Source organism: Neolamprologus multifasciatus, chromosome 12, assembly GCF_963576455.1.
Source record: "Neolamprologus multifasciatus chromosome 12, fNeoMul1.2, whole genome shotgun sequence".
NCBI classification, from domain to species: Eukaryota; Metazoa; Chordata; class Actinopteri; order Cichliformes; family Cichlidae; genus Neolamprologus; species Neolamprologus multifasciatus.
The window spans coordinates 23,246,255-23,267,823 of NC_140450.1; the positions used below are offsets into that span (position 1 = coordinate 23,246,255).

Sequence of the window (21,569 nt, forward strand, 5' to 3'; positions counted from 1 at the left end):
CAGCTGTAACGGCACCCTGAAAACAAGTGGCTCTTTAAAATGTCAGGTTCTTATATTGCTGAGTCACTGGGATGTCACCGTGCCTCACAAACACACCCTCAGTGATGCAATATGCTTTTCCCCATTGAGCTTAAGTTTCAGTCAATAGTACGTAACATAGGATAGTTTAACTCGTTTTTATAGGTATGATTAAGATGTTTTTGTTTTGATTAAACACAAATAACTTAAAAATGCTATTGTGACCGATTAACGGCTCAGAAAATTAATTTTTTTAAAAAAGCAGTTGTTCTTGTTCAGATCACATCCTGTGATGTCAATCAGAGGGTGGGGTGGCCTGACCAGTAACTCTTAAGAGCAGCTGAATCCAGTGATAACCGCTGCACACACTGGGATCTAGTGGAATATCAAAGTGAATTTGAAACTTCTGTCCCGCAACATGAGACAGGTATACTGTATCTAAAGACATATAAATAATTAAGAGTAGAAGATGTAATGAAAAAACAAGGAATGGGTTTAAATAACTGGCCTCCAGTGGGGTCCTTGGACTAAAGCAAATGGAAGGAACCTGTGAGGTAGTCCAACAGTTTGACAACAATGTTACACTTTTTGGGGGGAACTGGAACTCAAGCGTGTGTGTAAAGCAACTATTTTCTGAAGCTTCTGCTTTAACTGTAGGCTATTTCTTAAGACTATCCACATGACGTGAAGCACGGATGATGTGTGCAGATCTATATGCTCAGATTTAAAACGGCAGGTGAGGGTGGTTTGTGTTAAAATAATGTTTTAAAAAAAGAGCTTTTCTTCCTTCCCTCCAGTTAGGCAAACATGTGTTATCAAAGGTCATAGTTCAATGAGCACTACATTGCAATAGTGCCGCTAAAGCAGCAGCTAAGATATCACTTAAGATAAAAACAAAAAACAAAAAAGACCTGCCACTTCTGTGTTTCTTTTGCTGAATAACAAATACAAATACAGATGTCGCCCTTCTTTTGCTTCTCCAGTTGTGTTTCAGAGCTGTAATTGCAAGTTATGTAACATGCACTACAGTTCAAATAATTAGTAAAATACAAAGAAGAGTTATTTGTTAAATGAGTGTTCATTTCATATTTATGTGGCATTTCCTGGAAGGATAAGTGATCCTGTTTGTGTACTAAAGTCGGTTTTTCAAGTACTATGTGAAAATGTATGTGTTAATGTATTCCACTAGTCTCTGTGATAGCACCATATGCGGTGTAGAGAGACCACGACTTTTAGATAACTTCACTTTGACAAAGGACGATTTCCCTCATGGTTATTGCACATATGCTGCCTGATAGGTAAGCCACACCTACTTATCTACTCAAGCTGGACTATGAGATTGCACTTTTGTCAAACCCATTCAAAAACTGAGAAGGAAATCCAGCATGGATGGACAAATTGTAACAGTGGGGCTGTTGAGTGTGAGAAGAATCTGGCATGGAAAGTTTTCATTGGTCGCCTAAAGCCAAGATCCCGCCCGAACATTAACGACATGAAACGCGAGTGGTCCATATTAATACAAACCACGCCCTCGGTCGTTACGTCACCTGGGCGCTGGAACTCCAGTAGTGATGATGTTGTGGTTATCCATGCCGCCGTTACCTCTCTTGAGTGTTGTCTGGTAAGGGAGAGCTTCTGGTAGAGCTCCCCACGCATGGAGTTGTGCTCGGACCGTGTGGTGGCAACGCTGGATATGTCGCAGAACAAAAGCAAAGACGAGGAGCCTTTCAACAGTGACGGGGACTACGAGAGCTTGCCACCTCATGTCTCCGTGACGACCCACATGACAGCGGGAGCAGTGGCTGGCATACTGGAGCACACAGTGATGTACCCCGTGGACTCTGTCAAGGTAACTCACCGCGAAGCAGCTTAGCGGCTGTTCACACTTGCTTCGCCGCCAAAGCTCATTCACTAACAAGCTCCAGAGCATCGCTAACTGTCCCGACTGTCTACCATAGCTCGCTAACGAGCGCTAGCTATAAAATCTCCGGACTGCCCATCCTCGGTTAGCCTTAGTGTTAGCCTTCGTGATACGAGCTGGCTGAACAAACTAGTTTAACAGGCTCGTATGAAGTAAATCAAAGTAAAGAAATATGATAGTTTAACCAAACAAGTACAAACAGTTTCGTTTCTTCTTTTTTTTTTTTCTTTTTTTTCCTTTTTTTTTTTTTTTGCTTCCTGCTCGATACAACGATTAACTTGCTAACATGTGAAGCTTCCTCAACGCCTGGTGTAACCTTAATTCATAAGAGGCACATATTAGCAAGGTTAAAGCAAAGTTCAGAATCACGGTTTTATTTTCAGCCAGTGAAGCAAGTTAGGTATTCCCACGGTCGTTGTAGGCAAAGTAAAGGTCAGGTCTGAAGTGTGGTTACATCACATATCAGACTTTTTCCAATATTTAAGGCAAGATTTATAAACACCTTTCTGTAAGTTATTACTCTGTAGTGCACTTAAAAGCACACTTGTGGTCCCACCCCGACTAGATGATATCACTAATTAATAAAGGCTAACAGAGTCCTACCAAACTGTGTTTGATAATGTGGTTATTATTGTACTGCAAGCTACATAGAGTTGCAAAGTGCATACACACTCGTTATATACAGTGTGTGTGGCAGTAAACAGGTGTTATGTACAAATCTAACACATTGTTTGGTTTGTGACCTTTGCTTGGTGATGACCCTTCTACCAGGTTAAAGCTGCTGGTCTAACAATAAAGCTGGTCTGTGTTCTTCAGACTCATTGAAGCAACTGTAGTTGTCTCTGCTTGTTTAAGGGCAACAAACACACTACACGATAGATGCTAAATTATTAGTTTATATATTTTGTAAGTCAGTACACGAATAATAATGACATTGGCTTATAATTTGGCACAATTTGCATAACTATGAATGCTCCCAGTTATTTTCTCTGTTTTCAAATATGAGTATTTGATGTGTTTGCTACTTTTTGTTAAATGTGGGTTGCTGTTCAGACAGAACATCTTAACACAGCTTGTGATCTTGGTTTCTTACATTATTACAGGCATCACCATCTATTAGCACAGGAAGAAAATAATGAACATAATATACATTTCATACAGCAGTTACACTCCATTAGAATGAGAAAGCCCATGTTTGATCTTGACTGCTATCTATATAATACTACTACTAATAATAATAATAATACTAATACCAATAATAACTATTAATGACAAATGGCAAGCCAAGAACATTTTATTTGCCTTTTATTTTTTAGCTTTGTGTAAAACTGATCTAGTGCAGGCAAAAGGTGAACGTGAAGCAATAAAAGATCAAATTACGGACTCGTTGGAACAATAATGAGTACAGATTATTTAGTTTCATCTAAACACAATGGCAGTCATGAGTAGGAATGACTGGATTTTTAATTGTCTAACCTGTTTTGGTTGTACACTTGATAGTTACCAGACAAGTTTATAAAGTGAGGAAAGTCATTTCTCCCTCCCACTAATGCCATGTTGAAACTAACACCTAAAGGTAAGTGTTCAGTAACATAATGAAATGAGGGTCCAGTTTTGTTAAAAAACTTGCATCTGTAAAGTAAATAGTAAACTGGGGGGTTTAGGTGTGGTGAACTTTGTTCCTTTCATTCCTCTCTAAATCCTGCTCACCAGTTATTTTCTAACAGAGTGGCATTGTATTGATGGTGCTTTATTTTGTAGTGCTGCAGTCTCCTAACAATAATTTTGATTCGGCACAGACAGCTTGATTAGCATAATCCATAAAACACACTCGATCCTCTTTCCCCACAGTGTGATAGTCTTGACATATTTCCACACTGACCTGTAGGCCCTTTGTTGCACAAGCCTTGTTGCTGCTTCCTCTTGACTTTTCAAAGTTTTCATAAGCGCAAAGAGCTGTGGATGCACTTGCTCGGTCCGGGCTTTATACAGTTTTGAAATTTTCCATTTTAACCCATTTACATTTTCCACATTACACAAAAAAGACAGATGAGATTTTAAGAGATTGGATTCAGGACACGCTGTACTTTATTTCTAGTTAACAAACTCAAATTAGGAAGCTGTGTGGTATGTTTCACATCGGTTTTGAAATGCAAGTTGCAGAATGACCGACTTGGTGTTATTTTGAATTTCAAGCCTGGCGAATCAGGCTGACAATCCACTCACTGTATGTTTCAGTCTTCCAGTAAAACATGAGACTCATCTGGGAATCAGGGAGGGGCTTCTGTTACTGCTAGGAGGGGTGTCTTATCTTTGTTGTACACATTTGGAATCAGCCTCACACAGCAAAGGGTGTGTGTGTGTGCAGTTGCATTTCTCAAGTGTTGATTAGTAAACGGCCACAGAATCACAACAGACAAAGCTAAACTAAAAGACAGGACAGTGTAAGCCATCAATGGTCATGTTTTCTTTCAGCACATCTTAAAGGCTGCATCGATATTTGCTTTTGGGGATTGTTGTATTACATCAGCTGACCATAGTAAAAGATATATATAAAACCATGAAAATAAAAAGACCACCTATTTTTTTTTTTTTTTTTTTTTTACTAGTACCTGAAAACACCATTATTATAATATAATCTGCTTTAAAAAATCATCTCCACTGTTGGACAGTCTTTGCATTTAGTCTCATTTTGACTTCATAGCTGCAGATCTTTCTTATCCATACATTTTACACCGTGGGCCACATGCAGCCCACTTTGATCTTAAGTGGGTCAGACCAGTGAAACTCCACTTTGTGTCAGTGTAAAAACATTTAACTAAACATGTAATCCCTGATGTCTTTATATAAGTGCAGTTTCATCAAAATTTGTAATTTTTTAATGTGATACATATGTAAAATAAGTGAAAAACATCTGTTTTAATACCTTCCTGTAGTCATAATAATGTACTTTTATTTCTATGGTAGAACATTTCTGTGGTAAATGTAGTAGATACTTGAAAAACTGAGGTCTTTATCAATTGAAAAAGTTGTAAAACTTAAGAAAATACAGTAAAATGTACAACACACATACAAACACACACTTCTTAAAGCCATCCAGTGAGCCAGATTGGATATTTGCCAGGCCAATTATGACCTCCAGACCTTATGTTTGACAACCCTGCTTTTTAAGCTTCTTACTACACAGGCACTGAGTGTGATGCATTATTAGTATTGGAAGGTTAAATAGTGTTATTCCCCAGTTTTCATTTCACAGTTTCAATTCTAAATACAAATTCCCGGCCTGGTTTAAAATCCCTTATTTGTAATGTTTCCTAGCATGATGCTGAACCTTAGTCAGTTAATTTCCAGAATTGATCTCTTGGATTTGGTTACAGCAGGAAAGAGTTATGTGTTGCACTTTAGATGTTTTTTATCATGTATTCAAAAAGTTACCACAAAAACCTAAAACATTTGCTGGTTGTGGTTATTGTGTACCCAGCATTATTTAATGTTCAGAAGAAGTTGGGGGTTTAAAACAAGACCAATTAAATTACCTCTCAGTTCCTCTCCTGATGGTGTGTGACTAACCATTCAAGCAGACAGTTTTATCTTCTTGTGTGTAAATGCAGTGGAACAAGCTTAAACGTAAATTGTGCTGCCAAGTTTTATATGTCCAAAGTTCCCAAATCTGTGTCCTGCGGAAATGTAATTGATATTTTATTGTCAACCCAAAGGAAGGAAACACAGGGGAACATGCCGAGGAAGATAGACTTGGCCTATCTCCTGAGCCAGCCCTAGATCGCCCCGCAAATACAAACATGCTTTGTGTTGTCCAGAGAACTTGGCATGATGGAGTAAAACAAAGAGCTGCCACAACCTCCTACACCAGCCTGGGAGAGATAGAAATCACTCAGACTCAGGCTGTGACACTGCCAGGAGTGCTTACTGTCAGAAAAATATAACACTTACAAGAAAAAATATGCCCAAAAGCAATGATTTGGCTTATATCAAGTGCTGATTTTAAGACCACACTTGTGTGTTCATACCAAGACCTCAGTTGGATAATGTAACTGTTATGCTGGAATAAATGATAAGTAATCTTTATTATTTTCTTCAGACAAGGATGCAGAGCCTGCAACCCGACCCAAATGCACAGTACAAGAGTGTGTACGAGGCTCTGAAAAGGATCATCAGGACTGAGGGGATCTTCAGGCCGCTGAGAGGTCTCAACATCACTATGATTGGAGCGGGGCCTGCCCATGCACTCTACTTTGCCTGCTACGAACGAGTGAAACGCTCACTGAGCGACGTCATTCAGAGCGGCGGCAACAGCCATTTAGCCAACGGTACGAGTTTCTGCATCTCAACACAAACCACTTGAATATCACACTGACTGCTTTTACCGTAGACTAAGCATCACAAGACTTGGAAGAGCTGAGTTAGGAGAAGTCATATCCTGTTTACAGTGGCTGGGACAAATCCCAATCGCAAACACGAGAAATCCAAACAGCGTGTGTTATGATTGGGATATGCCATTTAAGCCAGTGTCTTTTTTTAGTAAGAATGGTAATCCAGCACAGCCTTTACTAAAATGCCAAAAATAAGCGTGATATTAGTCATAAACTGATATGGGGATGTTTTCTTTCTCTTCAGATATTTGACAACGTGTGTTTGTTTGAATAGGTGTGGCTGGTAGTGTGGCAACTGTTCTTCACGATGCAGTCATGAATCCAGCTGAAGGTAAGAACTGAGAACATTTCCTAACAAAGTACTTCTTTGTCTTTTAACAGTGATGGTATTTTGTCCTTTGTCACTAATCCTTCTAATAAGAGTTATCTGTGTATGAATGGTGCACTTTTTCCCTCTGTCCCGCTCAGCTTAGCTGTTGTACAAAGTGCACCTGAAAATTTACTTTAGCAAATGCACTGAATGAATTTTAATACGCAGTTGAAAGTAGTGTGTGCTTTTTATTTCTCTCTAAGTAAAGCTTTCTCAGACTTGCACCGTATTCCTGCTTAAAATTAGAGCTCTTAAAAAAAAGAAGGGCTAATAAATCAATTTATGGTTGTTTTTTTTTTACCTTTTTTATCAGAGATATTGTGTGCAAAGCATGAAATGATATAGAATACATGCAATCAAACACACTAACACCCTTCCTGTTTTCAGTGATAAAGCAGAGGATGCAAATGTACAACTCTCCGTATCGAGGACTTTGGGACTGCATCCGAACTGTAACATATACTGAAGGCGTTGGAGCCTTCTACCGCAGCTACAGCACACAACTGACCATGAACATCCCCTTCCAAGCTGTTCACTTTATCACCTACGAACTGATGCAGGAGCAGTTAAACCCTCACAGACATTACCACCCCGGTAGCCACATATTGTCAGGCGCAGCAGCAGGAGCCGTTTCCGCAGCAATTACTACTCCACTCGATGTCTGCAAAACACTGCTCAACACGCAAGAGAACATAGCGCTCAGCTCCATGAACGTCAGCGGTCACTTGACCGGTATGGCGAACGCTTTCAGGACGGTGTACCAGCTCGGTGGTCTGTCAGCCTTCTTCAAAGGGGTCCAAGCTCGGGTTATATACCAGATGCCCTCCACCGCCATTGCCTGGTCGGTGTATGAGTTCTTTAAGTACTTCCTGACAAAGCAGCAGCTGCCTCAGGAGCATGAGGCGGGACCTCGCCCTCTCTAACAGAAAGTGCGTTTGAGCAGCACACAGGTGGGCTGATGACAGAAAACTCCGACATGAAGGTGTAAGAGGTCTTGGCATTTTTCCACATGCTGCTGATGAAATAACATGACTCATTTTTTACAAGGAAGAATGGTGGGGGTGTGGCAGAGAGAGAGACACTCCTAACAGTGTGTTATTTTTCAGTTAGTAATGTTCCACAACCATGATATGCAACAAAGATCACTATATATGTCTATATAGATATAGATAGATAGATACTTGTAGAAGAAGTGATATTGTTCTTCCTCCAGTCCACAAACTCACCAACCCCAGCTTTTCCAAACTCTCCCATGTTGTTTGTTGTTTCTATTTCTTAATATTGGAACTCTATATTTATTTTCTTAGCCTGTGTGTGTGTGTGTGTGTGTGTGTGTGTGTGTGTGTGTGTGTGTGTGTGTGTGTGTGTGTGTGTGTGTGTTTGCACAGAACCATCACAGCACATTCTTTATTTCCACGTCTCTGCTGATGAGACAGCTACACGTTCCAAGTGCCTTATAAGCATATAAAACCCTGCTTAACCCTTTTTCCTTTTCTGTCATAGGAAATCTTGATGAAAAGCATGAAAATCTGTGCTAAAATCATGAAAAGCACACAATTCTGTTAGAATGAATTATGAATGAATACAGGCTCTTTGTATTGGCATCAGTCACATCTGTTAAACACACACATAAATCTGCATCAATTCTCCTGATTGTTTTGGGGGGTTTTGTATTTTTTTTAAATTAAATACTAAATACTTTCTTCCTGCCCCCTGAGAGATCCCGTTTCTCTCTCGGCATGAAGATGTGTAGGCCGTAGCGGTCCAGCTTTTTGCCTGCACAGAACTGCAGTGCATCTGAATCACGCACAATTTAAAGATTGTTCGCTGTTACTGAAGGCAGGCAGCTTGTTTATGTGTATTCAAAACACAAATACACAGCGGTGACTATTTCCGAGAAGCCTCTCTGTTAGCCTGGTGTGATGTTCAGCTTTTGTGTGAATCGTGCTGACCGTGAAGATTAAAGCTGTACATTGTATGTAAAATGCTTTTTTATTTTTATGTTCGGCCGAACACGCACACACCCTGTGATGCAAAGTGCAGCGTGATGACTTGACATCAGACGTACACTTTGTTACCACAAGGCCAGTAAAAACTTGATCGCATCAGTAAGGGTAAGCAGGCATTGTTATTTCTTTTATTTTCACTCATCCTGTTGTAGTTACATGTTTCCTGTGTGCTCTCTGCTCTTTTCAGCCTATTGTCATTTTTCCAGATCTTGATGTTATCCAGAAAGCAGTCAGATGTATTTATTTTGAATTAAGGAGGATATTTTTCTTACTCGGGAAAAGTTTGACGCATTCTCGTTGATCTCGCTGCCCCTTCAGCCACCGATTCCTCACATTTGTACAGTTGGGTAAATGATACTAAACCAAAGACAACCTATGCATTCTACTTTTAATCTGCACGATGTTGCGTGCCTGCCTGCGGTGGATTTTTATTCCACTTTTTGCGATGTAGTTTTCACTCAGTAGTGTTAAGATTTACAGTCACATCTTCAAGTTTGGAGCTCAGTGGTGTTCTGAGCAAACACCATTGGACTTTTATTTTTTGTTGTTGTTCTTTTGAATGTCATAAAAAAAAGTTTGAATTAATCTTGAAAAACTACAGTGCAACCTAATTTTTCACATAGTGATATGGTTGACTCGGAATAGACTACATAAACTATTCATATTGAATTGTTTTCACATGGATGGATAACATGTTTCAATATAAAAGTAGATTGATGTTTCAGTCTGCTGCACACATTGTGTCTTTTTTTATTTTATTATTATTTTTTTAGTTGGATCCGCTGAGGAAAATCTCAGATTTTGAGGTATCTGTTAATAACTGAGATATAAAAGTAGTGTCAAAAGTATTTTGAAACAGAAAAGCTGATGTTCTATGTGGTTTGAATAATGTAAATATTTTTATGATCTTTACACACAAAAGTGAGTGTCATCTCCAGTGACAGAAATGCTTGAAAGTTTGACCCTGCAAATACAAAATGATTGTGATAATGCTGCTACAGTATGCAACACTGGAGCTGAAATAAACATGTGAGTGAGAAATGGTGCCCTTTTGTGTTTGATTTTTTTCTGGAGTCTTTGTGTTGGGAATGAGTGTTGCAGATTGGGGAAGATGTTTGTTCCGTTTCATAGAACAACAGCAAAAATTTTATAGTGGAGTTTGATTTAAAGTAGCATATTTTACAGTCATGTTATATCATAGTTCTATTTGAAAAGCAAACACGGGGAAAAACCTTTTTATTACTGTTTGTGTGAACCAGCCCTTTAACTTGTAAGAGTAATACAGTTTCGGTAGAGGGCGCTGTTACATAAAGGTTGACATAACAGGCACGCCAATCAGTGATGTTGACTTGCTGTCAAAGTGTTGGTATCTCTTATTTAATAGTTACAAGGAAGATAATAATAATAATAATAATAATAATAATAATAATTAATATTATTATTATTATTATTATTATTATTATTATTATTATTATTATTATTATTATTATTATTATTGTAGAGCATTAAAATAGCAGTAAGGGGCTGACAGCTCACACAGGAAACACGGGATCTAGTGTTTTTTTCAGGCAGTCAATTACTGCAAAAGATTGTCATCCAAATAATAATATTTAAACAAAAAAGTCATATGCTTACATTTAAATTACATTACTTTTGAGCCTCTTAAAACAATCTTTACTTTTGTTGAATTAAAGCTGAAATTTTACACTGATTATTTGATCTTAAGTCCCTGCACTGGTTTACAAAGGCAACTTTTTTTTTTTTTAAATTGTCCTTGTAGAGTACTTCCTGATCTAACTGTATATCAACAATGCATTAAAAATGGTCGAGAGCAGAGGCTTTACAAATGTCCTTCATATTTTAGAACTGGTAAGTTTTGCTTTGGTGTTTCCTAGGCATCAGTTTGGTTAGTTAAATGACTAAAAAATCAGTCCCAAAAATTTAAAGTAGTCCTGTTCTTAAAAATTAAACAGTGAAAACACAATGCTGTGAAAGCCTACTCCCTCACTCTTTGTTTCCCTCTCTTACATATTTCAAATCAAACAAATTTTAATATTAGACAAAGATAACCCAAGTAAATACAAAATGCAGTTTTTTATATACTTTTTTATTTATTAAGGCAAACAAAAATACCCAAACCTACCTGACTCTTTGTGAAAAAGTCACTATCTTTTGAAAAGCTAAGTTCACTTGCTACGCACCAGCTTCAAATTCCTTGGAGTCAACATCACCGAGGACTTCTCCTGGACTCTTTACACAGACACTGCTATCAGGAAAGCTCACCAGCGGCTTTATTTCCTGAGGAGGCTGAGGAAGTTTGGCATGAACGCCAACATCACCTCAAATTTCTACAGGTGTGCAATTGAGAGCTTGCTGACGAGCTGCATTACAGTTTGGTACGGAAGCTGCTCTGCCAGCAGCCGTAAATCACTACAGAGGGTGGTGAAGGCAGCAGAGCACATAACTGGCACAAGGCTTCCTGCCATTCAGGACATTTATCTCCAGCGATGCCCCCATAAAGCACACAGCATCATCAAGGACCACAGCCACCCAGCACATCAGCTGTTCTCCTTGTTACCAACTGGCAGACGTTACAGGAGTCTGTCTGCTCGGACTACAAGACTTAAAAACAGTTTTTACCACCAAGCCGTACGACACCTCAACCACAACACTTAAACACACACAACACAGTCCACAGGACGCACTCAGAAGCTACCTTGCAGCTTCACAATTACTCTGTTTAATCTGCACTGGTCACTCCACTTTATTGTTATTGATATTTATATTTAAAAAGTGCAATACTGTAATTTTCTGCTGCTCATTCCTGTGCAATATCCCATCTGCCCCCCCCCCCCCCCCGTCATATTTCTTTTCACGATTTTCTTATTTAATCACTAGTGTACATATATTTATATTTATAGATACATATATATTTAGTCATCTTTCTCTTTTACCACGTCTCTCTAATATTTTGCTCTTTACTAGTTTTCTATTTATTTTATTTTATTTTATTTTATTTTATTTTATTCTACTGTACCATGCTGCTGAGTGACTGCTGCTCGTCAAACACATTTCATTGCCATGTTGACCCTGTGCTAACTTGCATATGACAAATAAAACTGAAACTGAACACAAGCCTGATTAATGGCAGACATGCTTAACCAAGAAAACACTTAAATAGAAGCTGTCTGACAAAGTAAAGCAGGCTAAAAGACCTCAAAAGGCAACACATTATGACACAATCAAACAGCTGAGAAACAAATTCTTTGACATCTATCAGTCTGGAAAGGATTATAAAACTATTTCTAGTTTCTGCAGTGAACCACAGTGAGAGCCATTATACAGAAATGGAGAAAGCCTGGAAAAGCAGTGAACCATTCCACAAGTGACCGGTCTACCAAAATTACTCCAAGAGCACATCAACAACTCATCCAGGAGGTCACAAAAGTACCCAGAGCAACATTAAAGAATCACATTCTTCACGTCTCACTTAACGTCAGAGTTCATGATTGAACAATAAGAGAGAGACCGAGCATGGTACTCATCCATGGGTACCATGATGAAAACCACTGCTGTCCCAAAAGAACACAAAGGCTCGTCTCACATTTACCAAAAAACATCTTGACAATCCCCAACACATCTGGGAAAATATTCTGTGAGCTGACAAGAAAAAAATGAAGTATGAGTACTGCTACATCTGGTTTAATGCTGACAGCATTTCATAAAAACGACATCATACCAACAGTCAAACACGGTGGTGATAGTGTGATGGTCTGTGGCTGCTTTGATGCTTCGATCCTTTCTATGTGGACTTTGCATTCTTCCCCCGTCTGTGTGGGTTCACCCCAAGCACTCCACATTCCTCCCACAGTCCAAAGACATGCACTTCGTGGGGTTAGGTAAATTCATTATTATAAATTGCCCATAGGTGTGAATGTGAATAGTATCTCTCTGTGTTGAAAATTAAAGGATGGATCTGAACCATTCAAGTGTGACAAATGTACAAAAAAAAAAGTAATCAGGAAGGAGTGGGGCAAATACTTCTCACAGCATTGTTTTCTAGACAAGAATTAAGATTTCATACAATAGTGTGCACTAAGTTCATAAACACAATCTGAGTTTACAGAAGTTTACATTTTACCAAGGTGTTTATATAAGGACCTGTAACGCTCTAAGAGCTTGAAAAAGAAGGCCACTGGAAGTCTCTGTGATGACAGATGAAATGTCTTCAAAAAACTTAAACAAGTCCAGTCCACTTCTTTTTAACCTTCTAAGACTACCATGACCTGATAACTGAGAACCTACATGGTCAACCTGAAATGCCTGCTTCTCAAACTAAAGACTTTGATGTACAGTTGCTCTCTGTGGACTCCCCCTTCTGCTGTGGTTAGAGCCAATTTGTGCTATTTACATAATAGCACAAAAACATTTTAGGAAACTCAGGAAAAAACCCAAAAAGGTGGCAGGTACCATGAGGTTTAGAGTTGGGGGTTAGGATGTAACCGTGGCTAGGTTTAAGGTTACTAGGGTACAGTTAGGGTTATGGGGTTAGATTGTGGAGATAGAGCCCGTTGCACCCGAAGGAGGAACAGGAAGTGCACGGGGCATCAACCCCGCATCCCTTTCCAAATTGAGGTCAGTCCCTAGGTAAGAATGAATGTCTTTTATTTTCAGTGTAAGTATTTATTTTCAATGTTGTCCTTTCTTGTGTCCGTGAATTCCCAGGGTTATGGGGTTAGAGTCAGGGTTTAGTGCATTGTGTGATGTTGTTTCCATATTGCAACTATGTGACTGTTATACTTTCAATGTTGAACTTGGATCAGTATTAATTATGATGATTGTATCTGTTTTGATGTCCACGGAGGCTAATGGACCAGACACTTCTTTAGTGGCTTCTTTAATCAGCAAAACACATTTAAGTCACGCTAGCATCAGTGGAAACTTCCATTAAGTAACACAGTGTGCCACTGGACAACAGGAGCGATTGTTTTTGATTGTTTTATTGGCCTTAATCACCGACTGTCATTAAGAACACAGATGATTGACTGAGTGTTTTTATTATTTTTAAATGAAAACAGGGAATTTGTAGTAACCCCAAACATTTGAGCATCAGTCTACTTAATTTCTTTTCATTGACCTCATGTTGGTTACACTAATCTTCTTGGTAATTCTATTATTTTATTTCCAGCATTGGTGCAAAGGTGAATATGATATTTCAGATGTGTGTCCTGCCCATGATTCACTGCTTGCTGACAGAAAAATAAATCAGATTTTTTTGAGATGCAGGCAGCGTGGAGCTTTCTTCCAAACCAGCGTGCTGCAGGACACGTACACTTCTGCTGTAACCCTGAAAGTGTTTATTTTTTTGCCCTTCTCCACATACAGGTTGTTTATCTGAACAACACAATGAAAGCCCCCCTCACCCACGTCTTCTGTCCTCATTATAGTTTTCTCTAATCACCTTAATCTGCTGTAAACTGTCTCACTACTTTATATCTTTATCTCAAAGAACACTGGGGGGGGGGGGGGGGGGGGGGGGGGGGGGGGGGAGTCTCTTCTCCCTCAGCATGCCTATCTCCTCCCACATCCTTTCTCTCTGTCACACACGACACGTACTTAGGCACAATCGATGTCAGCGATCGGATAAGTTGGATGCTGTTATGTATCTGCTGATGAGGAAAGAAAGGCAGCTGTTCTACAGGGTCCGTAACATGAGGGATCCAGTTACACTATTCAAGGAAGTTTATGAGTGTTCCCAAGAGAAGATCAGGGCTCTTTTAAACCTCCTTATCAAGTCCAACGAATTTGTCAGACAGTCACGGCATATTGGAGCACTGACAAAGGCTGTCTTTGTGGTCAGGGTTGGTTTTCTCCCCATCTGTTAAGAAGATCTGCTTGTTTTTCAAAGCATCATTGGCCACCGTGAAGAGAAAGGCTCTGCGACCGTGCTTTTTAATGCGTATTGCAATCAGACCTCTGAAAGATAAACTTATTGCCTTATGCCTGTTTATTCCCCAAAAAACCCAACAACAAAAACAGCTCGAATAGAGGAAAAACAGATAAGAGAGTGATGTTTTCAACTACTCTCTGTTTTCATCATGTGCTTGCCAAATCCTGTTAAACCTGAAGAACGACAAAGAAAGAAAAACACAAGATGATATAGTTGTTTTTTTTAAGCCTTGTGTGTTTGTGAATCAATGTACCATGTCTCTTCAAGCCTGCGGAAGTGCAGGTATCACAATGGCAAGTATAATAATGGCTCTCCCAACCCTCAGCTACACCCTTCAACAGGCTCCCTTATCTGATGAGCATGAACATATACACTGAGAGACGCTGAAAGACACAGAGAGTCGCTGAGAGATACAGTCAGAGTTTCAAATGCCGTCAAAACAGATGCTATCTGCCCCTCTTCATGTCTAATTACCTGTTTACTCTGAGGGCCTATGAATAGTGAACAGCACGGCCGCTGGCATCACTGATAAGGAGTCACTTTAGTTTGAGGAAATATTTAGACATCAAGATTGTGGAATGATTTCATTTCTCCAGCTTCTACACCGGCATGAGAAACTGTGTGCTTTCTCTTAAGCTGACACTGCAATACCTTATAACTCCCTGTACAGGTTTAACCTCATGACCGACAAGCGAGGCTTTCATTTAGAAGAATGATCGACAATTAAAACACAGGAGTGGGCAAAAAAAAAAAAATGCCCGCAGTTGTGTTTTTAGCATTTGTTGCCCTGTGAGGTTTGCATGAGGGCATGCGCTGCACAAAGTCAGACAGATTAGCAGTGTGAAAGAGCTGAAATATCCTATCACCTCCATCAGACCTGTGCTCACACTTCAGTTATGTTACTACAAACATGCCCTTCTTAAATATGTAAAGCCCTAAATCCTGTGTGTCATCTTATCAGCACCATCCCGAGTCAGACCAGCATGCCATCCTGAAGGAAGCTATAGTTGCTTCTTAGTTTTCAACGCTGTTCCTCAGCTTTTGTATAAATAAGACAAGTCAAAAACAGCCTCGGCTGCAAGGCGCTGTACACGTTATACAAAATATACACAATAGATAACAGTCGCTAAATCAACAATAAGTACACAACAAATATCTAATTGTGCAAGAAAGAGTGTGTTTGCGTAATCAAAGCCAGGATAGGAGGCTCAACTAGACTCAAACAGGTTTTTTAAGTGTTTTTTAAAATAACTGAGGGACTGGGCACCACTGAAAAGATTCCATCACCTCTGCTTTTAAGCCTGGATCCAGGGGTAACCAAACCAGTGTAAGGAAGTCAGTATAGATTTAGATGCATTTACTATGATGTAAAATCTCCCCGATGGTGAGTTAAATCTTTAAAATTGAATTCAACAGTAAAGTGGCTATTATATTCTATAATTGCTTTTGAGTTGGTCATTCTTTCCCAACACTGAAACACAGTATAAAGAGGAGCAGAAGTGAAATCAGTTGCACAGATGATAAAAATCTCTGAAGTTTTGAATATTACAGACTAAAAAAACACGTTACTATTACCAGCTGACGCCCTACTTTAGAAAGAGAAAAAAGGTCTACCCACATGCCACAGTTTTTTTATTATCAGTTACTAACAATATTAAAAACATCTCCAAGTGTTCCTTAAATAAACCTCAGTACAGTGTCATCAACAAGCTGTTGATTTGTTCACTTCCCTAATAAGTAAAACTCCCTCATAGGGTTTTACTTAGTTTGTCATCATAATTTTTACATTGTTCACAGAGCTGTGTGGTTCTGGACCCCACGGGAGATTGTCACATTTGCTTTTCAACCAATCAAAGGACTGAGATACCATCTATCTCTACATGGGTCAGCCACAGAAGCTCATAAGCAGTAAAAGGATTGTCATTGTCTTTGATTGTTTTTTGTAGCCATGGACTAATTCATTGTCAAGTTTGGTTCTGTTTGGGTCAGTCCACAATCTCTCTCAGCTGACTGGGATAGTGTGGTGTAAGTCTCGCTGCAACGTTAGACCTGTTTCCGAATTTTGTCTTTGTTTTGTATGTGCACAGCATGTTTAAACTTGGTGTTTGGTGAACTTGAGGTTATCAAGCATTGGGATTCCGTGGTTTGCCAGCCACAACATAGCAGTTGTTGTTTAGATGCTTGATTAAAAACTCTTTGGGGTTTGGGGGATATGTAAGTGAAGCACAGCATCACTCAGTGGGAAGGAAATGATATGAAGAACATTCATAAAGGAAACTTTGACCTCATCTACAGAGAGGGAAAAAGAACTCATGAGAAGTCCAGGTGATAACCAGTGTTGGGTAAGTTACTTTAAAATAGTAACTTAGTTACATTACTAGTTACTTCTATCAAAAGTAACTCAGTTACTTCAAGTTACTCGTTACTTTCAAAGTAACTAGTTACTAGGGAAAGTAACTTTGGTTTTACTCAGAATTCTCTTGTTAATGTGTTGCTTCCGTAACTTTGCCAGTCTTCTAGCTTGCTTACTTGCCACAAGTGCACTGTGCCACCTACCAATAGAAAGGAAAAGATAATGTGCACATTTCCACGAGAGAAATCCCACGCCTGGACCGTCATTGACTGCTGCCATGATTCTAGCCTAGGTCACAGCGTCATGTGCGCCTTTTACATCCAACACGAAAACTGCAGTCGTGGTGCTTTGATTGTACTCAGAACTCGGAAATTCTGCCTTCTGAATAGGAAGATGTAGGTAACACCACACTGCAGATGAGCTGCATACAGGGCTGGACTGGGACAAAAAATTGGCCCGGGCATTTTGACTATAGACTGGCCCACCATTATAGGAAAAATCATAAAGCCTTTGAATGAAAGCAAACGCTGTTGTGACAGTGATGTTCACTGTTTGATGGTATATATGCATCAATCTATCAATCCTTTGTTGTAAGATTCAGATAATTATTTTTTAAAAGCTAGACATTTTAAATGAGAATATGAAAGAAAAGTACTTTCTTTGTGCCCCCCTCTCCCTGTTAATGCCCTACCTGGCCCCCCTGGCAAAACTTTGCTAGATCCACACCTGCACAGTTACCAGCTGTCAGCTACCTAAAAAGAATCCTGGGGTTATCTGTCTCTCAGAAACAGTTCATAACTTCCCTTCAACTCATTCATGTCACCTAAAAGGTAAACCTGTTTCTCCATCACCTGTTCAGCTCTGATTCAGTAAGGACATCTCCTGGTTTCATCTTCATGTTTCCCTCTCACCAGATAACCAAACCGACACCATGACCAGCAGCTATACAGCTGTGGCTCCAGCAAACATCAACTGAACATCAACTCTTTTCCTTCTGCGTCCCCTTTCCCTCATCCACCTGCTGCCTCCACCACTTGCTAATGTTACAGAATCTGTGGAAGCTCCGTGATAGCCGCCACACGAAGTAACGAGTAACGACCCTATCTAAATCCCAGTAACGACTAACGCGTTCCTGATTTTGGCATAATAACTAGTTACCGTGCTCGTTACCACAATAATAACGTAGTTACTGTAACGCGTTACTTAATAACGCGTTAGTCCCAACACTGGTGATAGCACACCTGCAGAACACTCTCTGCCACCGAAATGCTTCATAGCCGCAGTGCAGCTGGTGTGAGTGTAAGTCTCACTTTATAAACTAACAAGACGTCACTCGATTTGAAAAATCGTGCTGCCAGACTTCTTGAAATTTTTATTTGTACAATGCAGGTGCTTAGAAAAATATGTTGATTTGTAGTATGTGTTACATGCATGAGTGTACAGGCCTACGATTACACCAAAGCTTCCAAAAGGGGGTCACAAAATGTGCCCAGATCTGTAGTGTACATCACATTTTGTGTGTTAGCCTCACTTATTGTTATACATCGCACAAAACATACCTTAAGAAACATGTTCTGTTACTTTTTTATCTACAAACTGCCAGGTATACTACACAATCACCATGGCATACAGGAGGTGAGCCACATGACAGCTTAACCTCGTCATGCCCCGCTTTCAAGAAAGCAAAGCTGACAACTGCTGATTGAACTCCATGCCTTACCGAGCTCCGTTTATCTCTGATTTAAACAAAGATGCCTCTTGGCCAGCCTTCATATTTGTATTTATGTCAGCATGTTTAAGCATCTGGAATGCGTGATGTCAGCTGACTCTCTTACTGTTTCGTTTTCTATGGTTTTCCGTGTGGTGCTGTCTCTAGAAAGAACACTTTATCTCCCTGCAATCAGGGCATCAGCTCTTTGAAGAAATCGGGTCTCATTCTTTCGCCTTCATTGACACCAACTGCAATTTTTTCACATTTTAACTTCATTCAAATAGTCGAAATTTTTTCAGCTTGAGAGCAGTCAGTAGAAAGTTTCACTTTAACCTCACACTTAATGCCAGAGTGACTGTTTGAAAGTCATCCACACAGCTTTTATGCAAACTGTGGTTAATGTATATTTGATCATTTCCACAAAACATTGCCCTGTAATTAGATCAAAAATTCCCCAAAGCAACAAAAAAAAATTCTGTTTTTTTTAAAGCACTCTTAACAAAGGTTAAATGTATAAGCATTAATTTATTAATAATTTATTAATCAACAATGTCACAAGTTGGCTGTGCAAATCCATGTCATATCCATACAGCAAGATTTGTACGATAGCACATTTTCATGAGCGAAATCACTCCGCGAGATGGATAAAGTCAACACATGAGCAAACACCATCTGACAAAGAATCAGCTGTGACAGTAAACATAGATTTTAGAAGCCTGGAGATGATAAATTTTAGGGTTATACATTTATTTTCACCATAACACTGGGCCCCAGGGGCCACTGTAGTCCCACAGGTAGGGTCTGTATTGGTAGGCTTTGTAGAAGGAAGTAATCAGTGATGATCTGACCAAATCCTCTTTCAGACCCGGTCCTTCTGCTTTGTACAAATCCTTACAAAACTCTGATGTCTGCTGCTTCCGCTTCGTTTTGTACCTCCTGTTCTGAAACCAGATTTTCACCTGGGTCTCGGTTAGTCTTAAGGTTCTGGCCAGCTGAGCTCTCTCTGGGGCCGACAGGTATTTCTGGTGATTAAATTTCTTCTCCAGTTCGAGCACTTGGAGGTGTGTAAACGCAGCTCTGGAGCGCTTCTGCTTTCCGGGGGAGGGCAAAGTTGACTCTGAGGAGCTGGGGCATGATGTGTTCAGAGATTCTGTGAAGCACAGATGAGATCCAGTCGTTAAACAGGCAAACTGGTTTACAGCAGGCTTTGTGAACTGGTTTGTGATCATTGTAAGATATGCAGCTGCCATTACAAATACAATTTTAAAGCAAGTCTTTTGTTGTTACACTGCACAATTCTGCACATTCTTCACAGTAAACAACACACATCAAACTGATTTGGTCACTTTATCTAAGCGCAGTAACCCTGCTGTTGAAAGCTTGCAGACGCTCACCTGTCTGTAATCCAAAGGCTGTTTCCTGAAGACAGAGCTGTGGTGAAAACTTTCCTGATTCTTCATTCCACTGCGAACATCTTTCCTCCTTCTGCGAGCAGCATTTATCATTGAATCGCGCGCTGTCCTTGTTGGAGAGGATGTCCTCGATGAGGAAGGAAGTCAGAGGTTTGGCCGAGTCAGACATTTCCAGCCAGTAATTTTAAAAAAATCCGAGGACTCTCGGTGCATCAGAGGCGCAGTGGGAGAAGTGGCTGAAGCACTGTGAGTCCTCACACAGTTACACAGACTGAATTTATACAATAGCAGGGGCGGGCTCAGACTGCACTGACGCGTTAAGGAGGCGGGACGGCTAAAGTTTACTTCTACTTTCACTAACTTTCATTCAAGTTTCCTACTCAGCTCTGCTGCAATGTATCAAGTCCATAAAAATACTGAAACATTCAAAAAGAAGTACTGATCCTTTTTTATTTTAGAAGTGATCTGTATAGAGAAAGATTTTAAAACTTTAGACTGATTGTAAAAAGATGAATTTATATATTTATAGCTGTCCTTATGCATGCTTTTATGTTTAAATGAAAAACAGTCTGATGTGGTTCTACTTATACACATGTGCAGAAAGGTGGCGAATATGTGATCTAAACTCAAACAAAATGATTAGAAATTCATTTCTGTACAAGAAAATAGAATGGGTACATGTTGGCAATGTACTTTTTTAGCTATAATCTATTTCTAACAGAGAGAACTGAGTGACATCCAAAATTAACTAATAAACTAGTATCAGAAAAGCAAGCAGTGCATGTTCACAAAGTGTGTTTAGTCTTTCTGTGGAGGAAGTTTGAGTCCACAAGGAGGGACAGAGCTACCTGCTCCAGACACACTAAAAAGTCTCGAATTTGAGCCCTCCATCAGCTCAGTATTGTAACACAGCGGCTTCAGTGAGACAAATGTGCCAGTAGCGGGGGTGGGTGGGGCCGGTGGCTGGGGTCAGAGTGGGTGGTCATGCCTCCTGAAGCACTAATGACTTGGACACATTTAGGCCGGCTCCTGAATGGACACGCTTATTGTTTGACGGCTGTTTATTTGTTGTCCTCTGCGGTCCGGCCTGACCTTTCTCCGTCTACTAAGATGTTTACAGGCGGTGTTGGAGTTGCCCTGGGATTTCATGCTTCATTTGGAAATGCGTGAATGTTGGTATGACAGACACAGCCCTCTCCGTGGCCCCTGATGGCGCTGACTCCACCAGCTTCTCTTCACCAAATACACACTTACATCACACTGATGACTGCTACTATTATCAGCAGCACTTAAACGGCATCCTTGTATGCATTATACACTGTGTATGAATATCCAGCCTTATATGTTTATATATATATATATATATATATATATATATACACATACATACATACAGTATATATATATATATATATATATATATATATATATATA

At 39.7% G+C, this 21,569-nt stretch overlaps 2 protein-coding genes across 2 annotated transcripts; one reads left to right on the forward strand and one right to left on the reverse strand.

Annotated features, from left to right (window-relative positions):
* The first annotated feature begins 298 nt into the window (after positions 1–298).
* On the forward strand, positions 299–9,753 carry slc25a37 (solute carrier family 25 member 37). The gene is made up of 4 exons (XM_085180464.1): positions 299–1,867; positions 6,039–6,267; positions 6,605–6,661; positions 7,088–9,753. The coding sequence occupies exons 1-4, from the start codon at positions 1,673–1,675 to the stop codon at positions 7,621–7,623; spliced, it is 1,017 nt and encodes a 338-aa protein (XP_085036590.1). The 5' UTR covers positions 299–1,672; the 3' UTR covers positions 7,624–9,753.
* A 9,475-nt stretch (positions 9,754–19,228) lies between these two features.
* On the reverse strand, positions 19,229–20,392 carry nkx3-1 (NK3 homeobox 1). Its single transcript, XM_085180465.1, has 2 exons — positions 20,118–20,392; positions 19,229–19,873 (listed from the first exon to the last, which is right to left on the reverse strand). Exons 1-2 carry the CDS (start codon positions 20,302–20,304, stop codon positions 19,476–19,478), a joined length of 585 nt encoding a protein of 194 aa, XP_085036591.1. The 5' UTR covers positions 20,305–20,392; the 3' UTR covers positions 19,229–19,475.
* Between the last annotated feature and the right edge of the window lie 1,177 nt (positions 20,393–21,569).